At 33.2% G+C, this 25777-nt stretch overlaps 1 protein-coding gene across 2 annotated transcripts; it reads right to left on the bottom strand.

Annotated features, from left to right (window-relative positions):
• Positions 1 to 2573: 2573 nt before the first annotated feature.
• LOC115968341 (protein DMR6-LIKE OXYGENASE 2-like) lies at positions 2574 to 8976 on the bottom strand. Of its 2 annotated transcripts, none has more exons than XM_031087718.1 (4): positions 8665 to 8976; positions 8347 to 8582; positions 5448 to 5775; positions 2574 to 3438 (listed from the first exon to the last, which is right to left on the bottom strand). In XM_031087718.1, exons 1-4 carry the CDS (start codon positions 8935 to 8937, stop codon positions 3385 to 3387), a joined length of 891 nt encoding a protein of 296 aa, XP_030943578.1. In that variant the 5' UTR covers positions 8938 to 8976; the 3' UTR covers positions 2574 to 3384. The 2 variants fall into 2 exon arrangements, with proteins under 2 accessions (XP_030943578.1, XP_030943577.1); XM_031087717.1 differs by lacking the exon at positions 2574 to 3438 and adding an exon at positions 3774 to 4303.
• Positions 8977 to 25777: the final 16801 nt, after the last annotated feature.

Below are 25777 nucleotides of genomic sequence, written 5' to 3'. Positions count from 1 at the left end.
AAAAACAGTAGTACTAGAAGTAGCAATACTAGGAGAAGAGAAATCATACCCTAAACTGGTTCGATCAAAAGCAAATTTCTGAAGATTAAGCATCTCATTAAGCTTTGCACTTGAAGTCCTTTCCTATTGAGCTTTGACTTGGAATAGTTCTACCTCAAGCTTCTTAGTCTTCTGAACCAAGAAATTATTCTCAAATCTCAATGCTCTAATGGACTGATTGGCTTTATCAAACTTTGTGGAAATTTCTTCTCGTTCAAGCTCCACTTCACTAAGATTCTTAGTGGCCAACCTATACAACTTCTCATGCTTTTCCAAGACCTTGTATAATTTTGCATAGGCTGTGTGGATGTCATTTTTTTCATCCATCTTTTCAAACTTAGACTCCACCAAGTCCTATTCTTCATCCACATCTACAATTGAACCCTTATCCCAATACCTAATCGGACTTGCTCTATAGTGACAATTTCTCCTTTTAATGCACGGCTCTCAGTACATAACTAACCAATTCGATACATGAATCCTAGTACATGGCTTACTCACCAACTTGAGAAAGATGTTGGTTGCAAAGTTTTTCAATTCATCACACGATGAAGATCACGAAACTCTTTGGTTACAAAACCCTACGGTGTATAAACACAACAGCTTCTTCAAGAAAAAGATGAACTAAGGCAAATTCTGTCTCCAGTCACAATTTGCATGAACACAACTTTGCTTCACACTCGCACAACCTTTGATAGTTCTTAGAACGATCCTTATATATGTTTAGAGTTGTTAGAAAAGAAATCTCAAACATGTATTCACGGATTGGATTGAAATCAACTCTGAAAAACTACATTTCATAGCTTATCTATCGAGATAGTTGTCGAGCATCGGGTTTTAGCAGCATTTTAAATCTCGATAGATACTAGCTGTCGAGATATAAAATCCAGCACTTCTTCACTTGTTTCTTGGAAAAACTTGCATGACTTTAACACTTAATCTTGAAACTTTATTCCTTGAAGCATTAAACACATCCTAGATCTATCCAATTACAAGTAAAGTGCGTTTTGTCAAAGGATTAGCCAATTCTAATTTGACATATGTTCCTAACATTGAATCACATATGTCCTAACAATAAAAGTTGACGGAAAGACCTTTGTTGGGTTATAGAGTGACTCAAGTTAATTAATTCAATTATTTAAGTTGATAAATTAGGTTAAAATACATGCAAATTCTGGAGGCACCAAGAAATCACCAAATAAACTAAGTGCAGTAGAAATAAAATAGACATTATAATTTGTTGAAGAATGGGGAAAATCTCTCACAAGAAAAAAATCCCCCATCAGGTAAATTTCAAATCACTACTCCCATGAATCCATTAATCAAGAACAAGCAGTTACAAGTACAAGGAATCTTACCATTACCAGGCCTATTCCAAAATATTAAACTATAGTTGAACTTTTGCTCTAATCCCCAATGGGACTTGATCTTGTAGAAGACTTCTTCCGTTGCACGGATCCTAGTACGTGACTAACTCCACAACAACCCTTTGATTGTTATAGTTGATTTACAAGAACTTCACATAGAAACACCAATAAGATCTTCAATGTTGGTGCTAGAAACTTTGCTTGGTTATAGAACCCAAAGGCGTACAAAACACAATAATATCTCTTTCTTTTGTAGGAGGAGACTAGAGTTTCAAAAAGAAAAACTTATGAAGCTTTCTAGGGTTAGGGTTTTCTTTCTCCACCTCCTTATTTAAATAGGAGTTTCATGGGCCTTTTGAATGAGCTCTCCTATTCCAATAAGGTTTGCTCCCTTACTCCTATTAGGTTTACACAAACCCATAAACAAAATAGCCAATTAGAATAAAACGTTGTAGGCTATATCAGAAATCCCGTAGCTCGATAGATTAAGAGGTATCAAGCCAAGTATCGAGCTTTATTAAATCTTGATAGATTGACAGGTATTAAGGAGATATTGGGACTTGCAGATTTACCTTTTCTTGAATATTTTTCATGTCTTCAATATAACCACTTGTAATGATCATCCTGAAACCACTTAGATTTACCGAAATACAGGTAAAATGCATTTTGTCATAGGATATGCCAATCACATAAAAATATGAACGTAATAGCCTTAATTGAATAAATCTGAAACTTAGAGGGCTGGAATGAATGAAAACAATATTAAAAGACTGAAATGAATTTTAAAGAAACTTAGAGGATAGATTTTGCATTTTAGCCTAGAGTTTTTTTAGGAATTCTAGAGGATATATTGGTCCCCAGCAGATTAGGGAGATAGTTATGAATACAAGAACAATCATAATAATTGTCCATTACTAAGAAAAATTATTATTTCACACCCCCTTGTCCACACTCCATATAAACGACGTGTAAAATATAGACATCATGTTTCTACATAAATTTTACACAGTCCGTACGGAGTGAAAAAATTCTTGATATATATGAGAAAATTATCATCCTATTAATCACCATTATTATCAAAGTACATATTCAAACTAGTTTTTGAGAATAGTTCATCAAAAAAATAAAAAAAAAGTTTTTGAGAGTGGTAGTAAATTTTAGCCGAACTTTTATTATCAAACACTATATTCGGAGATCAGTTACGTTAAAGCAATCAACGAGCACAGGCTCCTTTGCTAATTTGTTCAAAATCCAACTGGAATTTATAACTAAGTTTGCCACTTTGTTGCAATTCCAAAAAATCCTTGTACGTTATTTCAACACATGCAAGTGGATGACCTTCATTGTCAACAAACTCTGGTGCTGGCCTAATAATTGTGTCTAGTCATTGTCAATGTGGCATGGCTATGAACATCTTGTTCAACAAACTATGAACATGCATTGATAAGTAAGGTGAGTCATGCATAATTACATGAACATGCATTTGATTTGATTAATACCATGATGCTGTGCTTGAATATGATGAACATGCTTGATTGATGCCATGACGCTGTGATATTTGGTTTGTGCTTGATGATAATTTAATGCTACTGCCTTGTGATATACTTGCTGCCCTTAGGTAAATGAATGTGAATGCCATGTTATATAAATGGTAGGCTTCTTATGCACTTGTTGTGATATGCCATGTTTGGATGTTAGATGCATGTTAGTGTGTGTGTGTGTGTGAGTTTAGAATAACTTATTAGAAGTCCCTTTGATGAGATTAGGATTTGGAACACAATGAGTTAAGGTCAACCTACGGATCAGGTGGGGTTGGGTGCCTAACACCTTCTTATCCCCATACCAAAACTCCAGATACATGCTCTGTTAAGATTAGTCCTTCATATAAGGGCGTCATACATATGATTCCTAGACCTAATCTAGGTAGTGACTCCATTTTCACCCTTCACTCGGTCCATCCTAGGCCGACGTGTACTTCTTATGAGGAAACCACATCTGCAGCATCCGCGATGGGGGGCGCTTGTGCCCACAGCTATTAAGAAGAAGTTTACAGTTAGAACTGATGAGAAATCATTGCCTTATCAATAGAAAGTGAAACTACTACTCAAATTCCACCCACTAAAAAGAAGAAAACCCTAGCATAGAATGATGTTAGTGTTAAGTCAGAGCCTCTAGGCAGATAATGACTGTTGAGTTACTTGAGTAGAAGTAGAATCTGGGTGCAAAATTGCAGAATTTGTTGATAGAATTGCCTGAATATATTGTAGATTTCTTGACACAACTTAGTGATGATACCCTTTTCACACTAAGGAAGCTTGTAAATGACTACATGCAGGAGAAGCAGAAAAACCATAAGCCATAAGAACATTATCAGTAATAAGTTTGCTATGCACAAAGACACTCACTAATAATAGACGATAAAACCTTATACAAGAAGTTAAATAGCTAGGGTTTGTCTTGGGTTTAGTGCTTGAATGTACTAGTTAGATCTAATATGATATGGATACATGTTTAAAATTAATTGCATAAATGTTTGTATTGTATCTCATCAAATGGAGTGGAGCATTTGATGGACACTTTGTCCAATTAAGTACACACGCGCTATAGCCATTTATAGTGTCCTCGGGACAAAAGCCCTTACTTCACACAATTTTGATGCGTATGTGATCCAAGTTGCCTTTCCCATCAAGACTGTTGCTTTGTCGACATTGCAAGTATTCTTTATACGTTATCCCATGGTATGCAGGTTGATCAATTCCATTGTTTACTAACTCTAGTGCTGGGTTGACAATCTTATTGAGTGGTGGTCCATTGGTCATGACAAGTGATATCCTTGTGACTTTTTTGTTTACTACTGCTCGATGTAGAATACTCTTGTATTTCCCATTACTTAAAATCTAAAACAAAACAAATTGACATTGCAATAATTATAAGAAACCAAGAATTTCACCTAGAAACTAAAAATATCTTTTGTTGACTAAGAAATTGCAATTATGATGGGCACAAAATATTTTTTACCAAAAAAATAAAAGTAATGTTTTCCACCTTCATCCACTTCCCAATGTACATACCCAAAGCCTCCAAAATAACCAAAATACCCTTTAAACCTCTAAAAAATAGCAACATACCTATAGAATCTCCAAAATGACCAAAATACTCTTTAAACGCCCAAAATGAGCAAAATACCCCATGGAAACTCAAAAACAACTAAAATTCCCTTAAAACCTTTAAAATGATTAGAATACCTCCACAAAGCTTTTTAATTTACCAGAATACCCCTTGAACCAAAATATCCTTGAAATGCCCAAAATACCATTGGAAACTTCAACATAACTAAAACACCCATGGTACCTCTAAATTAACCAAAAAACCATCCAAATCCTCAAATGTCCAAAATATTCTCAAAATCCCCAAAATGACTAATAATATCATGAATCAACAAAATGACCAAAAAAACCCCTAGAATGTTGAAAATTAGAACAATAACCCCCTAAAACCCCCAAATTATGTAAAATGCCCTAAAAACCTAAATAAAGACCAAAATTTCCTTGAATGTTCAAAATGACCAAAACATTCATAGAATCTCCTAAATGATCAAAATACCTTAGATAATCTAAAATGACCAGAATATTCCTAGATTCTCCAAAATGACTAAATAACCCCCCCCCCCTCCACCAGGAAAAAAAAAAAAAAAAAACCACCAAAATCACCAAAATAATTCGTGCTTCTACCTAATATTTCTTTCTAGTGCTAAATAACATATGTAATCTCAACACAATGCAATAACATTGTATCATAACACTAAACCTTACCTAAGAGGGCATATAGAAATTTGTCTTAGCTTATTGTAAATTGGAAAATTTGAAACATGAGCCCAAATGCCAGTGACTCCAAAATCATACAAGAACCATTGACTTAAAAGGGGAATTAGCAATAGCACAAAAAACTTCAGAGAAAAAAGAAATCATAAAACAAATAAAATTGTACATTAAAAGAGTAAGATAGGAATTAAGAATGCGTAATTAAGAAAAAAGGTTGCACCTCAAGTTGATCAGCAATGTTAACTAGAAAGGAGTTGGGAATGGCATTAACATTGACCCACATCCCATTGTGTTGTAGTTGGAAGCCACCAATTCCATTGTGTGTGACAAGAGACAAGAAGCCATGGTCCGAATGTGGTGGCAAGCCCATTGCAAGTTCTGGCTGTGGACAGGGTGGGTAAAAGTTTGCATATAACATTTGTAAACCTTTATCTAAATTCATGACCTTCTCAATGTAGAAGGGTTCCAACCCTAAACTCTCTGATATTGCTTTAAGTAATTCCCTTGCTAGTCCTCGTGTTCTTTCGCAATACTCTAATGAAAGCTCACTGCAGCAATTGCAACAAAGCCAGTGAATAAACTTGTTAGCCATTTTGATAATTGGATATGGAAATGCAATCAACTCAGCATAAGCAATTTATGCATATTTCAAAATTGGTTTTAGACCATTAGGAATTTCTAGTTCGACTTTTTGTATTTTATACTCCACCAATTAAACTTTTCTATGTGTTAGGTTATTTTTTTATTTTTTTTTATTTTTTTTTCATTTTAAACTTTAGTGATTTAACAAAAGAAAAAAAGTATATGTAACAAGTTATGATTGGTGAATCATAACACTCCATTTGTTTTGCTATAAAATGCTTTTAAATGTTTTGTGACATGTAAAAATTTTCAAGCACAAACCACCAAAATCAGCAGCTCGGTTACCAATTCAACCTAACCTCCAACTTTGGTGAAGTAGACACTAGATGGGTTGGAAGATCCGTTGTGTGTTTTTGCAAAATGATTAACCAAGCTTTTTAAGGTAAAAACATTTTACAAAGGGTTTTACAATTAAAAGAAAACATTTTCATGTTTGACCATGGTTTTAAAAATCGAAGTAGACCGGCCGATTTGACTGATTCAATTGGGAACCAGATATTAATCCGATACGGCTGCTTTAAAAAACTAGAAATGCCACAAAAATTAAATTCAACTAGAACCGGATAGTTTGAATGGAGGAAATGTGGATCGAGACGGTTTGTTCGGTTATGGAGTGGTTTGCTTAAAACACCAAAATGCAGCAGCTATGACAATTGTTTGCCACTAATATGAATGATGGGAGTGTAAATAAATAAATAAATAATAAAATTAAAAAAAGAAAAAAAAAAGAAAAAAAAAGGAGTTGGAGAGAGGAATTTAATGGTGGCACCATCTGGGTAGGCAACAAGCATGTCAACCAAGCAGGGACAGAGCCAAGTGGGGGCCCGGGCCCCCTTTGGGTCCAAATTTTTTTTTCTTCATTTTTTATAGTTATAATACATTTCATTTTTGTAGTTGGGCTCCCCTTCTCCCCAATAAGCCCTCATCTCACCCAAATAGTAACTATCCAACCCAAAAACTTAACAAAAACAATAAAAACATTCACAATGGTGATTGTATTTTAGCAAATATATATATATATATATATATATTTGATATTGGATGTATTGTAAAGTGTGGTAGTAAAATAAATAAATCAGCTTTTTGAGATGCTAAAAGCTAAAATTTTTAGCATCACCACTATGACTGCTCTAATTTCAACCAAAAAAAAAAATCCTAGCTAGCCTAGGATTAAAAAAAAAAAACATTATTTTGTTTTTGTTTTTATCTTTGTTGATAAATGATTACATCTTAATATATTTAGAAACAACAATATTGAGTATTTATAATTTTTTAATATTATATGCATGATTTTTTTTTAATTATTATTATTATTTTTTACTCTAGCCTCCGCTAGCTTAAAATCCTATGTTTGTCCTGGCAACCAAGGCATAACTCTGTGTATTTGAGACTAACTTATAAGTTTTTTTAATTTTATTTTATTATTTTTTTAGTTTTTATGCATAGATTTTTAAAATCTAACCTTTTAAAATAAGTTCAAGTATATTTAAAAAATAAAAAAATAAAAAATAAAAAAAATAAAAAATAAAAAAACTAAAACTAAAAATTAGCTGTTTTCAAACTTATACAAGTTGTAGATGAGCAACGAGGTATTTGGATAAACAAGTGGGGTCAGTGGGAAGTGGCGGCGATAATAAGAAGAAGATAAACAACAAGGGCCGGGGGAAGTGGGGTAGGTTGGACCATGAATGAGTGTCGTTCTTCTAGTTGTGTGTTTTTTGTTTTTGTGCTTTTGTTCAACCATTGGCTTATCTTTGTATTTCTTGAACTTTGATATAAAGAAGAAAAGGCTACATAACATGTTACACGCCATACTTATCATATTTTTAATTCTCTAAATATAAGATGTGATAACTAAACTCACACTTTTCTTAAAAGAAAATTTTTATGTAGTTAATACTAAATATTCTTAGTTTTAAATTTATTAAATATTTTTATAATTTAAAATTAATAATTAATTAATTATGACCTCACCTATTCAACTATCAGGCTGATTCATTAATATCACTGCACACTCATTGCACGATAGTCACTCTACAAATATAAGTACTTGTGAGATGTGAGGGATAAGAATTGGGGTTCAAGTTTTCAAGAGAAACATTTACACACATATATATTTAAATTATGTTAGAATAAAATTTCTATATTGTGTGTGTTTTTTTTTTTTTTTTTTTTTTTTTTTTTTTTTTTTTTTATCATGTTAAAAATTAAAAAATATCTATTAAAAAAAAAAAAAAAAAGCCTTATCAGTCTGATCCTCGTTTAACAAAACACCGAGAACAACTCCTCTTTTTTGTCCTTTGATTAGTCCGATTTTTAAAATTATGAATTTGAGCAAATTTTACAAAAGCAAAACACGATAAAATGCTATTACGGCAAAAATAAACGGAGCTTAAATTGCAACACAACAAATGGAAATGGGACATAGGTTTTTTATTTGATTTAGACAATGATTCTAACTATTGAAACCCGAGTACCTGAATCCTGCAGGTTTGTTGGGGAAGTGAAACTCAGGATGTACAAAGACCTTGAGATAATCCCTCCAGTAAAAAACCTTTTCCATTGATGTATTGACGCTGGTTCCGCAGCTGATTGGGTCGAAAAGGTTTTTCCCTTCGAACTCTCTCTTTTCTTCGTCTGTCAGATTGAAAAATCCTCTAATGCCTTCTATCATTGCCTCCATTAAGCTCTCCGGAACACCATGGTTGATCAACTGAGACTCATCAAAATCAGGTACACATGCATATACAATATTGCAGAAGATTACTACTATGTAATGTAAATATATGTTTTACCTTGAAGAAGCCCCAGTACTTGCAGGCTTGGCCAAGCTCTTGGATAAGTTGGGACCGTTGATCAGGAGTACCAGAAGTGAGTAGAGAGAAGTCAATGATTGGAATTGAGTCTTCTGGGTCTTCAGAAACTGCTTGAACATTGGGACTAGGGGTAAAAGCGTAACTGGAAGGAATAGAGGTGAGCCCAGGTGATTCAGCTACTTTCTTAATATATGTCGTCATCTTGGAAATTTGAGTAGGAGATGGCTGAGAGGGTTGGGGAATAGCAGCCATGGATGACTCTGAGAGAGAGAGAGAGAGAGAGAGAGAGAGAGAGAGAGAGAAGTATAATGGAGAATTGGAGATCAATGATTGTGGATATAAAGTGAAAAGAAAGGCCATTAGTTGATAATGATTGTGAATATTTTTCACTAAAGTGGAAATATCTCTCTTTTTTCCTTTTCCTTTTTAAAGGAAAAAGTCCTTCATTCCAAAAATAATTTTGATGTAATTGAAAATTTTTCTACCCGCTAGAATTGTTAAAATCAAGTCTAAGATTGGAAAATCAATTGAGAAAATTTATCACTCCACTGGGCTAAATGGACTTTGAATCAAGTAGTTGGACTGATATCTCAAAAAAAGTAGTTGGACTTGGAACTCCATATGTATTATTATTATTATAATTATAATTATTATTATTATCACTTTCCCAAAAAATTGTATATTAATATTAATATTATTATTATTATTTAGGCTTTAGATATCCTTTTAAAGACTCTTAAGTTTTAACAAATTGATCTGAAAATGTTTTTAATAAATAATATAGATTTTGATTAATAAGTATGTAAATTATATATATATATAGTGACAACCTTAAAATGTTATACTAGTATTAACTGATATAAAACATTTTGTTTCTTTGGCCAAACTAGTTAATAGATTATTCATTAAAATTCTATTAAGTCCACTAGACAAACTTATAAGCATATTCTACAATCTTGCCAATGACATTATGGACTAATGACACGCTGATTAATTGCCTTTTGGCCTAATGACACCTCCCCTGCTGGTGGTAGGAAATGTTGCAAAGAATGTTGTATAAAATACAAATTTTATGTCCCATTGGTCTTAGACGCGATGTAAATCTAGAGGTGCTTGGTTGAATAATTAGTTGTTTCTTGGATTTGTTGATTGTTAATTGGTGGTTTTGTAATTGTTAATTGGTGGCAGGTAGTGCGCAATTGATGCCATATTCACTATAAATTTTGATGGTTTGGGTGGGTGGCTAGGTGGTTAGGACGGTGGTGGTGGGCTTGGCCAGTTGTGATATATAGGCAAAAAGGAAAAGAAAAATATAACTATAGGAATAGAAAAAAGTATCCAGATTCATTGATTTTTTATTTTCTTTTTTCTTTTTGGAGGGGGGTTGAAGCACTAAAAAAGATTGTTTTGAGAATAAATTCATAAACTATTATATTATTTTATTTTGAAAAAAATAAATAAATAAACAGGTGGCCGAACAGGCCTGCAACAGTTAAAAATAATAGAAAAGTTGCGGCCAATGGGAATGCAAGATCACTAACCAGAGCCAAATAAACAGCGGTTCTTGTAATGTTTTTCTTGTAAAGATTCATAAACATATCTAATCATTATTCGAGTTAGGGGTGACGTAAGAAATTTAACTTTGGTTGAGGAGAAATTATGAGAAATTTTTTTTTGAATAGAAAATATTTTGAAATTCAAACAAAATTAATACAAAATTATAAAACTATTATAAATTAAGTGTTAAAAAATTATAAACAAAATAATTGTTTCTTTTTTCATTTAAAATTAATCACTTATCAAAATGAAATTCAGCTTTCATTTAAATTCTGAAATAATCTATTATTGATGATGTATGTAATACGCTAATGTACAAAATTAAGATTTTTTTTTTTTATTTTTATTATTTTTTTTTTTTTAGATTTCCTTTTTGAAGCCTAGCTAGTTTTGACATTATTCATGTTTAAAAATTTTTGTTTCATAGTTGCTGTAGAGAAGAAAGAGTAAGCATAAGCGGAGAAGATGTTTAGATCTACTGTCACACGCAAGCGTGGGTTAATCATTTATTTAGGAGGAGATTAACATATACGGTTAAAAAAAAATTAATTCCCAAAAATATTAATTAATATAAGTAAGAAGTTTTTAATTAGTTAAACAAAATATTTGATTGGTATAGAAAAAATAAGGCAATTATAAGTTGTTATCGGTCAGAGGTGATAAGTTGTTGTCAGTTTTAATTTGAACCTAATACTAAAATTACTCTTTTACCTACCAATAACAAGTTATAATTATTATGAAAATATTGTAGAAATAATATTTCTCTTTTTTAAATTGATTTTTAAAAGAGATTGTATGATGATTTTATTTTTAAATTAACTTTAAAAAAACTTCTTTTTTTTTTTTTTTTTTTTTGGCCCGTTGGGAATATTCCAACAATATGCAATCTCAAGATTCTCAACATAGTGCCAAAAAGCAAAAAGCAAAATAATAATAATAATAATAATCATAAAATAACACTAAAACTAAGAGACTAATTTAAGTTATCAGTTTAATGTAAATTTTGAAAGCGAGCCTGAACGCCTGTGAAACCAAAAATCGTACAAGCATCCTTTCACTTAAAAGAAGATTTAGCAATAGAACATAAAAATGAAAGAGTGACGATCATAGAATGGGAAAAAATTGCATAATAAAAAAGAGTGAGAAGGGAACTCAGAAGGCTAGAACCTCAAGTTGATCGGCTATGTTGACTAGAAAGGAGTTAGGCATGGCATTGACATTGATCCATATCCCATTGTGTTGTAGTTAATTGGAAGCTGCCAATTCCATTCTGTGTGAGGAGAGACAAGAGGCCATGATCAGAATGAGGTGGCTTACCCATTGCAAGCTCTGGTTGTGGACAGTTTGGGTATAAATTTCCAACGAACACTTGTAAATCTTTTTCTAAATCCATGGTCTTCTCAATATAGCAAGGTTCCAACCCTAGCTCTCTGATATTGCTTTAAGTAATTCCCTTGCTACTCCTCGGGTTCTTTTGCAATACTCCATCAAAAGTTTAGTGTAAAAATTGCAACCAAACCAGTCAAACAGATCACTCTAATGAAATACATAACTTTCTCACTCTTCACTTCTAATTAAGGTGTGAATCCACAGGTTTTTATGAGATACAAAGAGGGGTAATCAATAGGAACAACAAAGAATTAAAGCAACCAATTTATCTCAAGTTTGGAAACTCGCTTGATCGAATTTCTAGTGAGTTTCGTGCAAAATTCTTTGCCTTAACTAAGTTTTAAACTTGTCTATTCAGCCCAAACCTTGCATGACATTCCTAACTTGCTGGAGCGAAATTTTGAATCCTGTAGCTACAAAAATATATACATACCTAATTTGTTTCAACACATTATTCACTATGCAGATATACTACTTTGCATTTGTTATCACCATCCTAAAGAGATTGCCATTAACATTTGGAACCAACAAATCGTATTAGAGTTATGGTATTCATTTTTATGTATGCCTTTTTTTACCATATACCCATGGTATTCAGAGGCGAAGGGAGGGGGGTCGAGGGGGGCAAGTGCCCCCCTGAACTCACTACAAGTTCTAAAGTAATACTAATAAAAGATCTTATTTTCCCCTCCTAACACAAATGATAAATAACTTTTTATTTATTATATTGTACATGACTATATGCAGTAGCTTCTCATACATTAAACAACTTTTACATTTCTCTTTTTTCCAATTGCCATGATAAACTGAGATTTAAAATTGTAAAAAGAAATTTTAAATCTCAATCATTGAATAAAAAAAAATTAAATTTAAAAAGTAAAATTAGTAAAAAAAAGTTGTTAGAGGGAGAGAGGTTAATTGCACCTTACACCGGATCCTCATCCTCTTTTCCGCAACTTTTAATCACACCTCCCATCAATTTTTTTTTTTTCCTTTCAGTATTAGCCTCTTTTAGTCTAAAACTTAGAGTTTCTGTTAAGTTTATAAAACCATTCAAGCCATTAAGTCACTTGCAAATATTTAGGTGTATGTTGTCATACTCTTAATACTTTTACATTGATTTATTTTATTTATTTATTTTGAAGAATCGAATTATATGTTTAATCTTGCCCTCCCACCCCCCCCCCAACCTAAATTTCTAGCTTTGCTATTGATGGCATTCATATATGGGCAAGATTTAGGTACAGTATTTAGGTGTTGTTCCATAGATTCACCCTTAAGATTCAATCATGTAGATTTTTTTTTTTTTTTTTTTTTTCACGGAATAGAAGTATATTTTTTAGTTTTATGGCCACATGATTAAATCTTAAAAAGAAAAACTTAGGGAACAACATTTAAAGTACTATATTTAAGTTTTGTCTTTTATATATATACCATTTTCTTACCCTATACCCTTTTTAAGTTGATACAATATGATGAACAAAACTACATAGTAAAGATACAATTGTTTGGGACTATCCATTTTTTATATAGGTCTCTTGTCTTCCCTTACTAGACTAGCGTGAATAATGGTGTTGATACCCGCACTTCTTGCTATATAAGTTACTTCTTGCTATATAAGTTATAATGTTGTGTTATATGTATATTATGTAATTTATTTTCATACAAGTCTCTACACTTCTACTCTCTCATAGATACCTATATTTCACCCACTCCCGTCTTGAGCAAGCAACTATACTACCAGAATTTTGGTCTTTTGCAACCAATGTTTTAGCGACAACCAAAAAGTCTTCACTACTAGGCATACATTAGCGACGATAATATATGGTCATCGCTACTAAGTGTATTGTAGTGACAACACTAAGGTAGTCGCTAATAAGTCGTCGCTAACGCCATAGAGGGAATTTTATTTACTTTTGGAAAATGGAGGGAAACTTTTAGCAACGACAATAAATTTTGTTGCGACGACATTTACGTCGCTAAAATAAGGTTTATTTTAACAATGACATTTGTCATCGCTAATAATCATCTTTAGTGGCAACCTTATGTTTCATCACAAATATGTGGCCAAAAATATATAGTAAATATATTATATATATGCTTTATTTATCAACGATGACACATTGGTGGTCGCTATAGAAGACTATTAGCGATAACACAACATGTCGTCGCAAATATATCTACCTAAATATAATGGAGGGTAAAATTTTCACTCTAAAAAAGTGGTAGGAATTATTGGAGGGAAGCAGATTATATATTAGCAACGAATTAGGTCGTCGCTATAAGGGATCTTTTAAGGAAGACAAAGATTGTTGTCACTAATATGTGGCCAAAACAATTTTGATATTATATGTGTTTTTTTTTTTTTTTATCAAATCCTCCAAATGCCTCTTAAAATATTTAAAATGACATAAATTCCTTTAAAATATTTGAAATGATTAAAATTCCATTAACCTCATCAAAATGACCAAAATACCCCCCAAACTTATATAATGACCAAAATAAACTTGAAACCTCCAAAATAATTTAAAACTTTCAAATCCGTTAAAAATAAAAAAGAAAGAAAAAGAAAAAAAATGAGACAATGGAGAGCTTGTTGCTTCAAAATACTCTCAAATCATAATGTTACCCATTTGAAACTCAAAATCGATAAAATAATAAAAATTGAGAAAAGTTCTGGTTCTACTCAAAATACTGACTAATTCTCATAGTTATTAAAATGTGAATCGTATAGTGAATCAATTTTTGATTTCTCTGTATCATATCTCATAAGAAAGGTATTATACAATATTTACCAAACTAATAAATTCATTATAAATATATGAAAGGTATATTCATTATAAATTCATAATATATTCAACTAATAACCAATTCAATCATCAATTATGTAATAATATTTACAAAAGTAAATAAATCAAATTAAAATATATTTATAACATATATATTCAAATTAATTAAAATCAAAAGTGATAATACATGGTATATGAGCCAAAATAATAAATTTTTCATCATTTTATCTAATAAACTTTATCTAAGTCAATGATAACATGATGTTCATCATCTTTCAAAATTATTTATTTATTAAAATTTTCTAACAACTACTCCAATACCCAATAATCCACTAGAAACCTTCCCATTGAACCTAATTTCACAAAGTCTATTGGTCTTGAGACTATCTATTAAGTTTGACCGGATTTGACCAACTTTAACTAAACTTTGACTGTGCCTTTCTCTAAATCTAATAATTTAATTGTGACCATAATTTACTAAAATTAACCTTTCATTACACTCTTCAAATCCAACAGTTAGATTTCAAATTTAAGTATGGCGTGAGATGGACATGCATGTGTACCTGTATGGATATGTTCTCTCAATCTGACCACCTAAGTGGTCTCAAATTTTACTAACACCAATATGTCACTATACTTTTCAACCCCAATGATCAAGATTTGAATATGAATTTCACCAAGTCTAGTGGTCACAAGACCATCTATTAAGTTTAACTGGGTTTAACAAACTATAACTAAACTTTGACCGCGCCTTTCTCTAAATCCAGTCGTTTGATTGTGACCATAATTTACGAGAATTAACCTTTCATTAATTACACTCTTTGAATCCAACGGTTAGATTTCAAATCTAAGGATGGTGCGTGATGGATGTATGTTGTGTACCTGTATGGCTATGTTATTTCAATCTGACTATCCAATTGTTTTCAAATTTCACCAACACCAATATGTCACTATATTCTTCAATCTCAATAATCAAGATTCGAATATGAATTTCACCAAATCCAGTGGTCTTAGGACCATTTATTAAGTTTGATCAAGTTTGACAAACTTTAACTAAACTGAAAGTTCAAATATGTGTATAAACACCCTTGAACGTTTAGACCCCCAATATACAAATTAACCAATACAAGCTTTATGTCAAACAACTAGTGTGCGGAAAATGAACATACGTTATAAACAGAATTGGAAAACAATCTAAGCCAATTATAAATCACATCCACAGCAGAAAATAAAAGGCAAAGATAAAGGGAAGAAAGATGCAAATACAAGGACAACACACAATGTGTTATCGAAGAGGAAACCGAAGCCCTCGGCGTAAAACCTCTCCACCGCCCTCCAAGCGATCAATAATCCACTAGAAAATGTAGTTGGGATACATGAACAGCAATAGACCCTCCAAGCCTAATCTACTCGATATACCTAAGCCCTCCAAGCTTCTTACTTGAACGAGGTTGCGCCGAACCTTTTTCTTTTCTAACTTACCGGATTCCGCTACTAAACCATAGCATCCGCCATCCTTGGCATCTTCCGATGCTTCCCAAAGCTCCAAAAACACTCAACACTCTAAATGGGTATGGGTAGTGTTTGGATAGAAATCTCCTCTCAATAGGTATGACAATGAGAGAGGGAATGAGAAGAGACTACAAAGATTTCTCTCTAAGAATGAGTAGCTCTCTCTAATTGGGTGGGTGTTTTGAAGAAACCTCTCTTAAGGTTTTTCTTTTTGAATAGCCACACCTATTTTGTGGGAATGAGGGGTATTTATACTGGTGTGAGAATAGAATGCGAAGAGTCAGTTTTTCCAAAACAGGGCTGACGGGCGACTTGACCTCGTGACTTGACTGAGTCGCGAGTTCAAGCCGCGAGCTAACTTAATGGCCAGTCTGGATTTTTGTCCTGTAGTGCTCCAAGTGGCATGACTGTTCAGCTCCCTTGCATGCTCTGCGCGTGTGCACCTTTTGGCGGCTTGCAAGCCGCGAGTCACCCGCAAGTCCTAGCCGCGAGTCTCTGCTTCACTGCACTGTCTTGAGCATTTATTCACACTCTCTCACACACTACCCTTACATGATTCCCACCTAAATACAGGGTTTCTAAGTATTGTATTACAAGCAAAGTTGTCACGGAATAAAGCCAACACATGGTTAATTAAATTCAACCTTACAATCTCCCCCTTTGGCTATTCCGTGACAAAACACCCTAAAACAGACTCTAGATTTAAACGTGAGTTTGGGAACAATGGCAAAACTCACTCACACCTAAATCTAGAAGCTGTGCAACTCTTGAATCATATGAACATGAATCTCCTGAAACACAACAATACACCATGATCATTGTATGCAGAAAAGCATGAAATGCATATAAAACAGGCAATATGAGATCAAGCAAAGATGGAGTTAAGAAACAAATCATGGTTTGATCAACCAAGTGAACACCACAAGGTAGTGATCACAATGCTCATTCACACTTGGAATGAACACAAGGACATACAAGTTAACAAGCACAAGGCAAGATACTTGTATGAACAACACTCAACCAATGCATAATACACAAGGTATATGCATCTAGGAACAATCCTACAAAGGCACAAGAGTGACAGTACATAAATCAAAATGCAAGACATTTAGATTAAAGTACTGATTTCAACATAGCATAAAGGCTGAATTAAGCAAGATACATACCATAAAGCCTACAAATATGCATAAGACATAACCCTAAAAGCTTATATAAGCAACAGGGGTACAAAGCTCAAAATACTGAATATAAAATTATACAATATAAACTAAAAGTGCTTAAAGTTTCTCCCCTTCAAAGTGATGAGAAGTTATGATGCACTTGGAGCATATATACTTGTAACCTGAAACACTTGCACAAAACACATTAGACCCTCAAGGTAAAGCAAGTAATAAAATGACAAGTATAATGTAATAAGTAAATTGCGATCAAGTAAACATGATGTGAAACATGTGAGTAACTTGATCATACACCAAAACAGTCATATAGAAATGACTACAATGATCACATAGCAAAGCAAATGATCATCCGAACATGCATTTAAAGAAGCACAATAGCATAGGGATATATGCATGTCCAAAACACAAACATGATGCAATGAGAACAACAAAACATAACTCAAAGCACCACAATAGCATAGGGATATATGCATGTCCAAAGCACAAACATGATGCAATGAGAACAACAAAGCATACCTCAAAGCACCATAAAGCCAACAAGCAAAACAAATAGAACAAAGTTTTCTAGTTAACACAATGTCTTCTCCCCCTTAGTATATGCATCTCCACTATGGAAAATCTCTCCCCCTACAAATGTGCACGAAAAATAGAATTTCTCCCCCTAAGGATGTGCACAAGAATCATAACAAGAGTCATATAGAAATGACAAAACACTCCGGTATACATGAACGAACAATGATAATGATGCATGAGGGGTGCAAGATGAATTAGAAAATGAAGCTCAAACCTAAGACAAAGTAACATGCTACAAAGCATAAGGTAAACATGACATGTTAGGATGAAGAAATAAGGTAAAGACCAATGCATGACAAGGGTAGCAAATGTGTGTGCAAGAGGTGGCTAAGTGCAATGCATGACCAATGCATGAAAAATGCACATGTGGGGTAAGGTGTGTTAAATACACAACCAATGAACCAAACATGTTCTTAATGAGGAAACATGAGAAACCCCAAAGTTTGGTACTCATCGGAGTCCAAACAAGCGAGAAAATGTCTAAGAGGCATTTTATCAAACACCAAGCATGCACACTATGAACAATAATGTGAAACAATGCATGAACATCATGAAATTCACCTTTAATACATGTTCTTTCTGCCACAAGGGGCCAACATCCAATGCAAATCAACAAAAGAAACCAATCCCATGAAGAAATTTGACAAAAATTAAGTTTTCCCAACCCCTATGATAAAAATCCCAACCAGGAGAACAAAACTCTCCAAAACATAATCCAAGGATCAAAAATAATGAAAAGAATTTATAATTACCTTAAAAATGTTAATGGAATGAAAAACCATTCAAATTGGTTGGTTTTTGATGTAAAAATATTGAAAGAGGGGTTTTAGAGAGGATGAGAGAGGTTTAAAACAAGTTTCCCACAAAAAGCCCTTTAAAAAGCTGTTTCTGGGTGATTCGCGACTGGGCGAGTCGCGAGGTTCAGTCGCGAAAATTTTCGCGAGTCGCGAGCAGTCGCGAAAATTTTCGCGAGTCGCAAGTGAGTCGCGAGCAAGCCGCGAGTGAGTCGCCAAAAGCTTCTGGATGAGCTCGCGATTGGGGTTTCGCGACTGGCGAGTCGCCAGCTGAGCCGCGAAAAACTCTAAAACCTATTTTTCAATACAGAACATGATTAAACAATGAAAAACAAAGAAAACACTAAACATAAACACAAAGAGTGATAAAAATCACTTTCAAAAACATATAAAATGATCAAAAATCTTTTTGGATTGAACCATATATGATTGAGCGCACACACATCACATTTAGACAAGTACAATCTAACAAATGAATAAGACATTTATTGAACATTAGGCATGTGTGTTGTGTGTGTGTATCAAATGTGGAATAGTCCTTAGTCTAGAGTTGAACTTCAATGAACAATTCAATCAAGTCATACACAACTAGTACTAAGTCAAATAGTCTATCTTAATTATAGAAATGAACATATATGACCTCTCACAAGAAAATGATTACATAAGATTGAAGCTTTTCATTTGGCTTCTTTACAATTTATAACATTTGATCATTTTGAATCAAAACATCTCATTTTGAGATTGATGCCTGAAATTTGTGATATTTCAATTTGATGAACAAGCCTTTGGCTTTTTAGGCATCATACATTTTCATATAAGTCGCTTTCCCTTTTTCCTAGTCGAATACTAGTATGTGTGACGGCTTTTGCAGCTCATTATCTCTTTTCATTTTGAGATTTACATTTATTAAGCTCTTTAAGCAATAAAAATAAAAGAGTGGGAAGAGATATAAGCACAAGTCTACGCATGTATCAAAACCAACATGACTATTGACTAATCATTCATGACAAGCTTGAAGATCGATTTACAACAATCACACAAAGATGTCAAGATTTTTCCCACAAAGATATAAGTGCAAAAATAACAAGCTAAGCTCGTAAATGCACAAAACCATTTGTACAAAGGTACAAGGCCAAACTCACATGTGATATGTACTCAAACATATACGATTAAACTTTTTGAATTTTTCACTTTTTATGTGGTTTTGGATTTTTTACTCACACAAAACAAAAATATAAAAGTAAGATCAAAAACAAAACAATGCATATAAATGAATGCAAGATGCACAAAATGCATGAAGATATGACATTTAATGCATGAAGGGTCCTACAAAGATCGAAAGAATTAGATCAAGGACCAAAAGAGCAAAAACTCAACCATAGGAACCCTTCCTCATCCAAACAGAACGATTGTTTGGAATGAGTGTCTCAAGAGAAGTGAGACGAGGGTTGGAAGAATGAGAACCGGAGATGCACATAGTCAAGGAGTTAAGAGCATTAAACATTTTCTTTAACAACATGCTATTTTCACTCAAAACCGATTTACTCTTTTTAGCACAACTTCCAAAAAGCTCAAGTTTTTCTTTTCTTTTGATTCTTTTAAAAGCATGAAACTTAGAACATTGAGGTCTTAGATGACCAAAGGCACCACAATGGTGGCAAACAATGTGTTTAGGTCCGCTAGGCTTTTTGAGAAGGGATCTAGCAACATGGTTTTGTTCCCTCTTCAACTTATGACATTGAGGTCTTATATGACCAATCACACCGCAATAGTGGCAAGTTGGAACAAACTTAGATTCATTCAAAACCTTAGGTTGAGACCTAAACGAAGACTTTGACTTAACAGCCTTTCTCTCCACCTTTTGATTTCTTTTATGTGGAGGAATGTACACCGATTTGTCCTTTAAGGTAGAACATACAATAGGCACAAAATCGGGTACCACAACATGATTGCAATAAATATTTTCATCCTTTTTAACAATAGGTTCAGCAATCAAACACTTGGCATGCATCTTAAAAGATTCATTTTCACATTTAAGATTATCAACAAGTTTGTTAGACAAAACAAGTTTAGCATCCAAGTCCATATTAAAACATTCAAACTCTTTTAGCTTTTCAAGAGAATCTTCAGCAAGTTTTTTATATTTCTCAACCAATTTGTTGGATTCATTGAGCTTAGCAATCAAATCATCATTTTCACAAAATAACTTGCTTAAATTCTTTTGAAACTTCTTAGCATTTTTCTTCAAGAGTTTGTCAACAACACCCATAGATTCAAGTAACATATCATCACACTTATGAGGATTAACACCCATAGAGGCATTTTCACAAACAGGTGGCATGTTACATTCATTACCAACCAAATCATGCAAAGAGGCATACAAAGCACAATTCATGGTAAATAAATACAAGGGGTCAAGGATCACACTTAGGTATTTAAACCACAACAAGTGTACCCGCTCTGATACCAATTGAAAGTTCAAATATGTGTATAAACACCCTTGAACGTTTAGACCCCCAATATACAAATTAACCAATACAAGCTTTATGTCAAACAACTAGTGTGCGGAAAATGAACATAAGTTATAAACAGAATTGGAAAACAATCTAAGCCAATTATAAATTACATCCATAGCAGAAAATAAAAGGCAAAGATAAAGGGAAGAGAGATGCAAACACAAGGACAACACACGATGTGTTATCGAAAAGGAAACCGAAGCCCTTGGCGTAAAACCTTTCCGCCGCCAATAATCCACTAGAAAATGTAGTTGGGATACATGAACAATAATAGACCCTCCAAGCCTAATCTACCCGATGTACCTAAGCCCTCCAAGCTTCTTGCTCCAACGAGGTTGCGCTGAACCTTTTTCTTTTCTAGCTTACCAGATTCCGCTACTAGACCATAGCATCCGCCATCCTTGGCATCTTCAAATGCTTCCCAAAACTCCAAAAACACTCAACACTCTAAATGGGTATGGGTAGTGTTTGGATAGAAATCTCCTCTCAATAGGTATGATAACGAGAGAGGGAATGAGAAGAGACTACAAAGATTTCTCTCGAAGAATGAGTAGCTCTCTCTAATTGGGTGGATGTTTTGAAGAAACCTCTCTTAGGGTTTTTCTTTCTGAATAGCCACACCTATTTTGTGGGAATGAGAGATATTTATACTGGTGTGAAAATAGAATGTGAAGAGTCAGTTTTTCCAAAACAGGGCTGGCTGGCAACTTGACCTCGCGACTTGACTGAGTCGCGAGTTCAAGCCGCGAGCTAACTTAATGGCTAGTCTGGATTTTTGTCCTGTAGTGCTCCAGGTGGCATGACTGTTCAGCTCCCCTGCATGCTCTGCGCGTGTGCACCTTTTGGCGGCTTGCAAGCTGCGAGCCACCCGCGAGTCCTAGCTGTGAGTCTCTGCTTCACTACACTGTCTTGAGCATTTCTTCACACTCTCTCACACACTACCCTTACATGATTCCTACCTAAATACAGGGTTTCTAAGTGCTGTATTACAAGTAAAGTTGTCACGGAATAAAGCCAACACATGGTTGATTAAATTCAACCTTACATAAACTTTGACCACACCTTTCTCTAAATCCAACCGATTGTTTGTGACCATTATTTACTACAATTAACTTTTTATTACACTCTTCGAATCTAACGATTAGATTTCAAATCTAAGGTTGGCACGTGATGGACATGTGTTGTGTACCTATATGATTATGTTCTATCAATCTGACCATCCCATTGTTCTCAAATTTCACCAACACCAATATGTTACCATACTCTTCAATCCCAATGATCAAGATGCGAATATGAATTTCACCAAGTCTAGTGGTCTTGGAATCATCTATTAAGTTTGACTAGATTTAACCAACTTTAACTAAATTTTGACTGCGCCTTTCTTTAAATCCAATTGTTTGATTGTGATCATAATTTACTAGAATTAACCTTTCATTACACTTTTTGAATCCAACAATTAGATTTTAAATTTAAGGATGGCTTGTGATGGACATGTGTTGTATACATGTATGACTACGTTCTCTCAATTTGACCATTCACTTGGTCTCAAATTTCACCAACATCATACTCTTCAATCCCAATAATCAAGATTTGAATATGAATTTCACCAAGTCCAGTGGTCACAGGACCATCTATTAAGTTTAACTAGGTTTGACCAACTGTAACTAAACTTTGACCACGCTTTTCTCTAAATATAGCCGTTTGATTGTGATCATAATTTACGAGAATTAATCTTTCATTACACTCTTCGAATCCAATGGTTAGATTTCAAATCTAAGGATGGTTCATGATGGACATGTGTTGTGTACCTGTATGGCTATATTCTCTTAATTTGACCATCCAATTGTTCTCAAATTTCACCAACACCAATATGTCACCATATTCTTCAATCCCAATAATCAAGATTCAAATATGAATTTCACCTAGTCTAGTGGTCTCGGGACCATCTATTAAGTTTGACTGGGTTTGACCAACTTTAACTAAATTTTGACCATGTACTTTTCTAAATTCAACTGTTTGATTGTGACCATTATTTACTACAATTAACCTTTCATTACACTTTTTGAATCCAATGGTTAGATTTCAAATCTAAGGATGACAAGTGATGGACATGTGTTGTGTACCTGTATGGCTATATTCTATCAATCTAAGTATCCAATTGTTCTCAAATTTCACCAACACCAATATGTCACCATACTTTTCAATCCCAATGATCAAGATGCGAATATGAATTTCACCAAGTCCATTTTTTCTCAAAATGAACCTGGTAGAAAAGATACTACTAAATTACAATGGAATAATATATGATAGGGGAGGCTAGCCAATGACAAGGTTAGGATATAACTTTAGGAGGTAAGATTTATAATTAGCACATATACACACATTTGATATGAGATGGTATAATTTGAAAAATAAAATGCTACTCACTTGAATACCAAGCTAAATTTAATTATAATAAATAAATAAATAAAAAAGCAAAAAAGGAAGGGGAAAAAAAAAAGCCCCCATCAAAAAGATACAGTTAGATTACAAAAGCCGTATGATAGGGGAGCTTAGCTAGTGGCCAAATTAGGATTTGATTTTTTTGGAGACAAAATTAAGAACCGACCCACATACATAACTATAACAACACTTCTTGTTCAAAAACTCTTTTTACAACTTGTTGAAGTGATAAATTGTAAGTGGTGAAAAACAAAAGTTTATTAATGATGAATCTATGTGAAAGTGATTGTTCATCACTCACAATTTGTCATCTCAATAAATTGTGTAATTTTTATAACTTTAAATCTAGATCATGGATTGCATCTTTGTGCGTAAAAATTCAAATTTAATCTAAAAATAATATTAAAAAAAATACTAAGTCTATTATGTAATTATCCTTATAATTTCTTTACACAATTTTTTTGAAAAAGACTAAATTATTATGTAAAGGATTTAGGAGTCTATTTTTAATTTTTTATCATTGATTCTGGTAATAAAACAATAATTTTTTTATTTAATTTCTTTTTTAATTAACATTTCATTAGTTATAATATAAAAGAAGTTTATTAAGAATAAATGCATGAATAAATCATTAAGGAAAAGGCAAAGGAAAAGTAAAAATAAAATAAAATTACTGTATAAATTATTTAGAGAAGAGGGGGTAAAGAAATTGTAACTTTGTAAGTTTGTCTTAATTCCTTAGGCAGGAAATAAAGACAACAGTGCTCTCTTCCACACCCAACACGTCAAAATGAGTGACTAAAACATACGCGTGTGGGCTATGGCGATAAATACCACCCACTAGCTCATCGTTGACTCTTCTCAAATTTTCTATAGGACTACACCCTCTTTCAGATCCTCTTAAATCTCAATTCTACCCTTCTCAATTTCCACAAATTTCCAATCCCACCCCTCAGATTCAATTCCCACTATAATTTCAATTTCTAGGGTTTCGCTAATCCCACTGGTGAGTGAATGAAAAAAAAAAAAAAAAAAAAAAAAAAAAAAAAAAACCCACAAAGGACCTTCCTCTTCCATCACTATTCAAACAAACTCATAAGATCCATTCAACTTTCAAAGACACTGGTGCCAATCAGTACACTCTCAATGTTGAATAGTTTGGTCTGTTTGTTTCCCTTGGCTTCTTTGCCTTCAACCCTTGAATTCGTAATTGGGAAACATAATTTCAAACCTTTGAGCATTGAGAGTGTTTTTCTAGCTCTGTTGTACTTTGCAGGTTAGAGATTTGGGAAATGTAATTGGGTTATAGCTACAAAGCGTGTAAAGGTTAGATATTCGTATTGTTTTTATCTCTATAGTTATTTTGTGGTTGAAGGGAGTTCAATTACACTAGTTGGACTGTCTTATATTTATTATTGCTTTAGATTTTGTTTCTGAAATATTGTCAAATATTTTGATATTCATTTGTTTCTAATCCTAAAATTAACATAAAGTAGACCTAAAATAGTTAATTGTCGTTTCCCCACAATATCCTCTCCTAGTTTTTGAAGAACTGCCTATACTGTGTCCATATCTTTATCATACTTGTGTTCCATGTTTTGCGTTGGTGCTTTCTAGATGGAATGACTAAATGCATTTCTTTAAACTGATCAAATACATGGGAAAAAGGCTTTGTTAAGGAAAATCTTATGCTCTCTGTTTGTTTCTAAATTGTTTAGTTGGTAGTCTCAACTTATAGTTTTAATGCATAACTGAGGCAGTTACAAGGAATTGGGTATGAGTTTTGGCTGTCACATTGTTTTAAAACCATTTTGAACAGAGAACCAGATAGAGTGATTTTTGGTTTTGTGGCCAGATTAGAGTTTGATCAATGGCTGTATCATCTCATAAATAATAAAAAAAATTAATTAGATATATGTTTCTCAATTTATTATTTTGTGAGTCCAAATATTTTTAGAGATTCTTTTCCATTTTGATATGAGGAGAGGGATTTATAAAGACTTTTTAGTCATTATTATGTAAATTACCAGTGTGGGACTTTTACAACTTAAGAATGAAAGGTAAAAAGAGAAGAGGGCTCATTTATCTTTGGAAACATTCTCAGTATCGTTTATTGTTTCAATGTAGGACATGCTGTTTGTAATAGAAACTTAATGTAAGTCCCATGTTGGAAAATGAAAGGGGATGCTATACTTCTTCTATAAACACCACACTTTATTAGGAATTCCAAGCACTAAATGACGGGCTAGTTTTTGTGTGAGTCTAATATTCTTTAGTTCAATGTTGAATTTGTTATGTGGTCCATTTATTCCCAATGAAATAAGTAATGTTGTAAGCATTCT

This window comes from Quercus lobata, chromosome 11 (assembly GCF_001633185.2).
Source record: "Quercus lobata isolate SW786 chromosome 11, ValleyOak3.0 Primary Assembly, whole genome shotgun sequence".
NCBI classification, from domain to species: domain Eukaryota; kingdom Viridiplantae; phylum Streptophyta; class Magnoliopsida; order Fagales; family Fagaceae; genus Quercus; species Quercus lobata.
This window is presented reverse-complemented; position numbering and strand designations above follow the sequence as displayed.

What these genes read in the sequence shown, in the direction of transcription:
- LOC115968341 (XM_031087717.1), bottom strand. Translation starts at nt 8,937, where the DNA reads ATGGCTGCTATTCCCCAACCCTCTCAGCCATCTCCTACTCAAATTTCC. An exon ending in AACAAACCTGCAGGATTCAG is followed by an intron (nt 5,776 to 8,346) that starts GTACTCGGGTTT and finishes CAATTGCTGCAG; the next exon opens with TGAGCTTTCATTAGAGTATT. An exon ending in ACATTGCTGATCAACTTGAG is followed by an intron (nt 4,304 to 5,447) that starts GTGCAACCTTTT and finishes GTTTTGTTTTAG; the next exon opens with ATTTTAAGTAATGGGAAATA.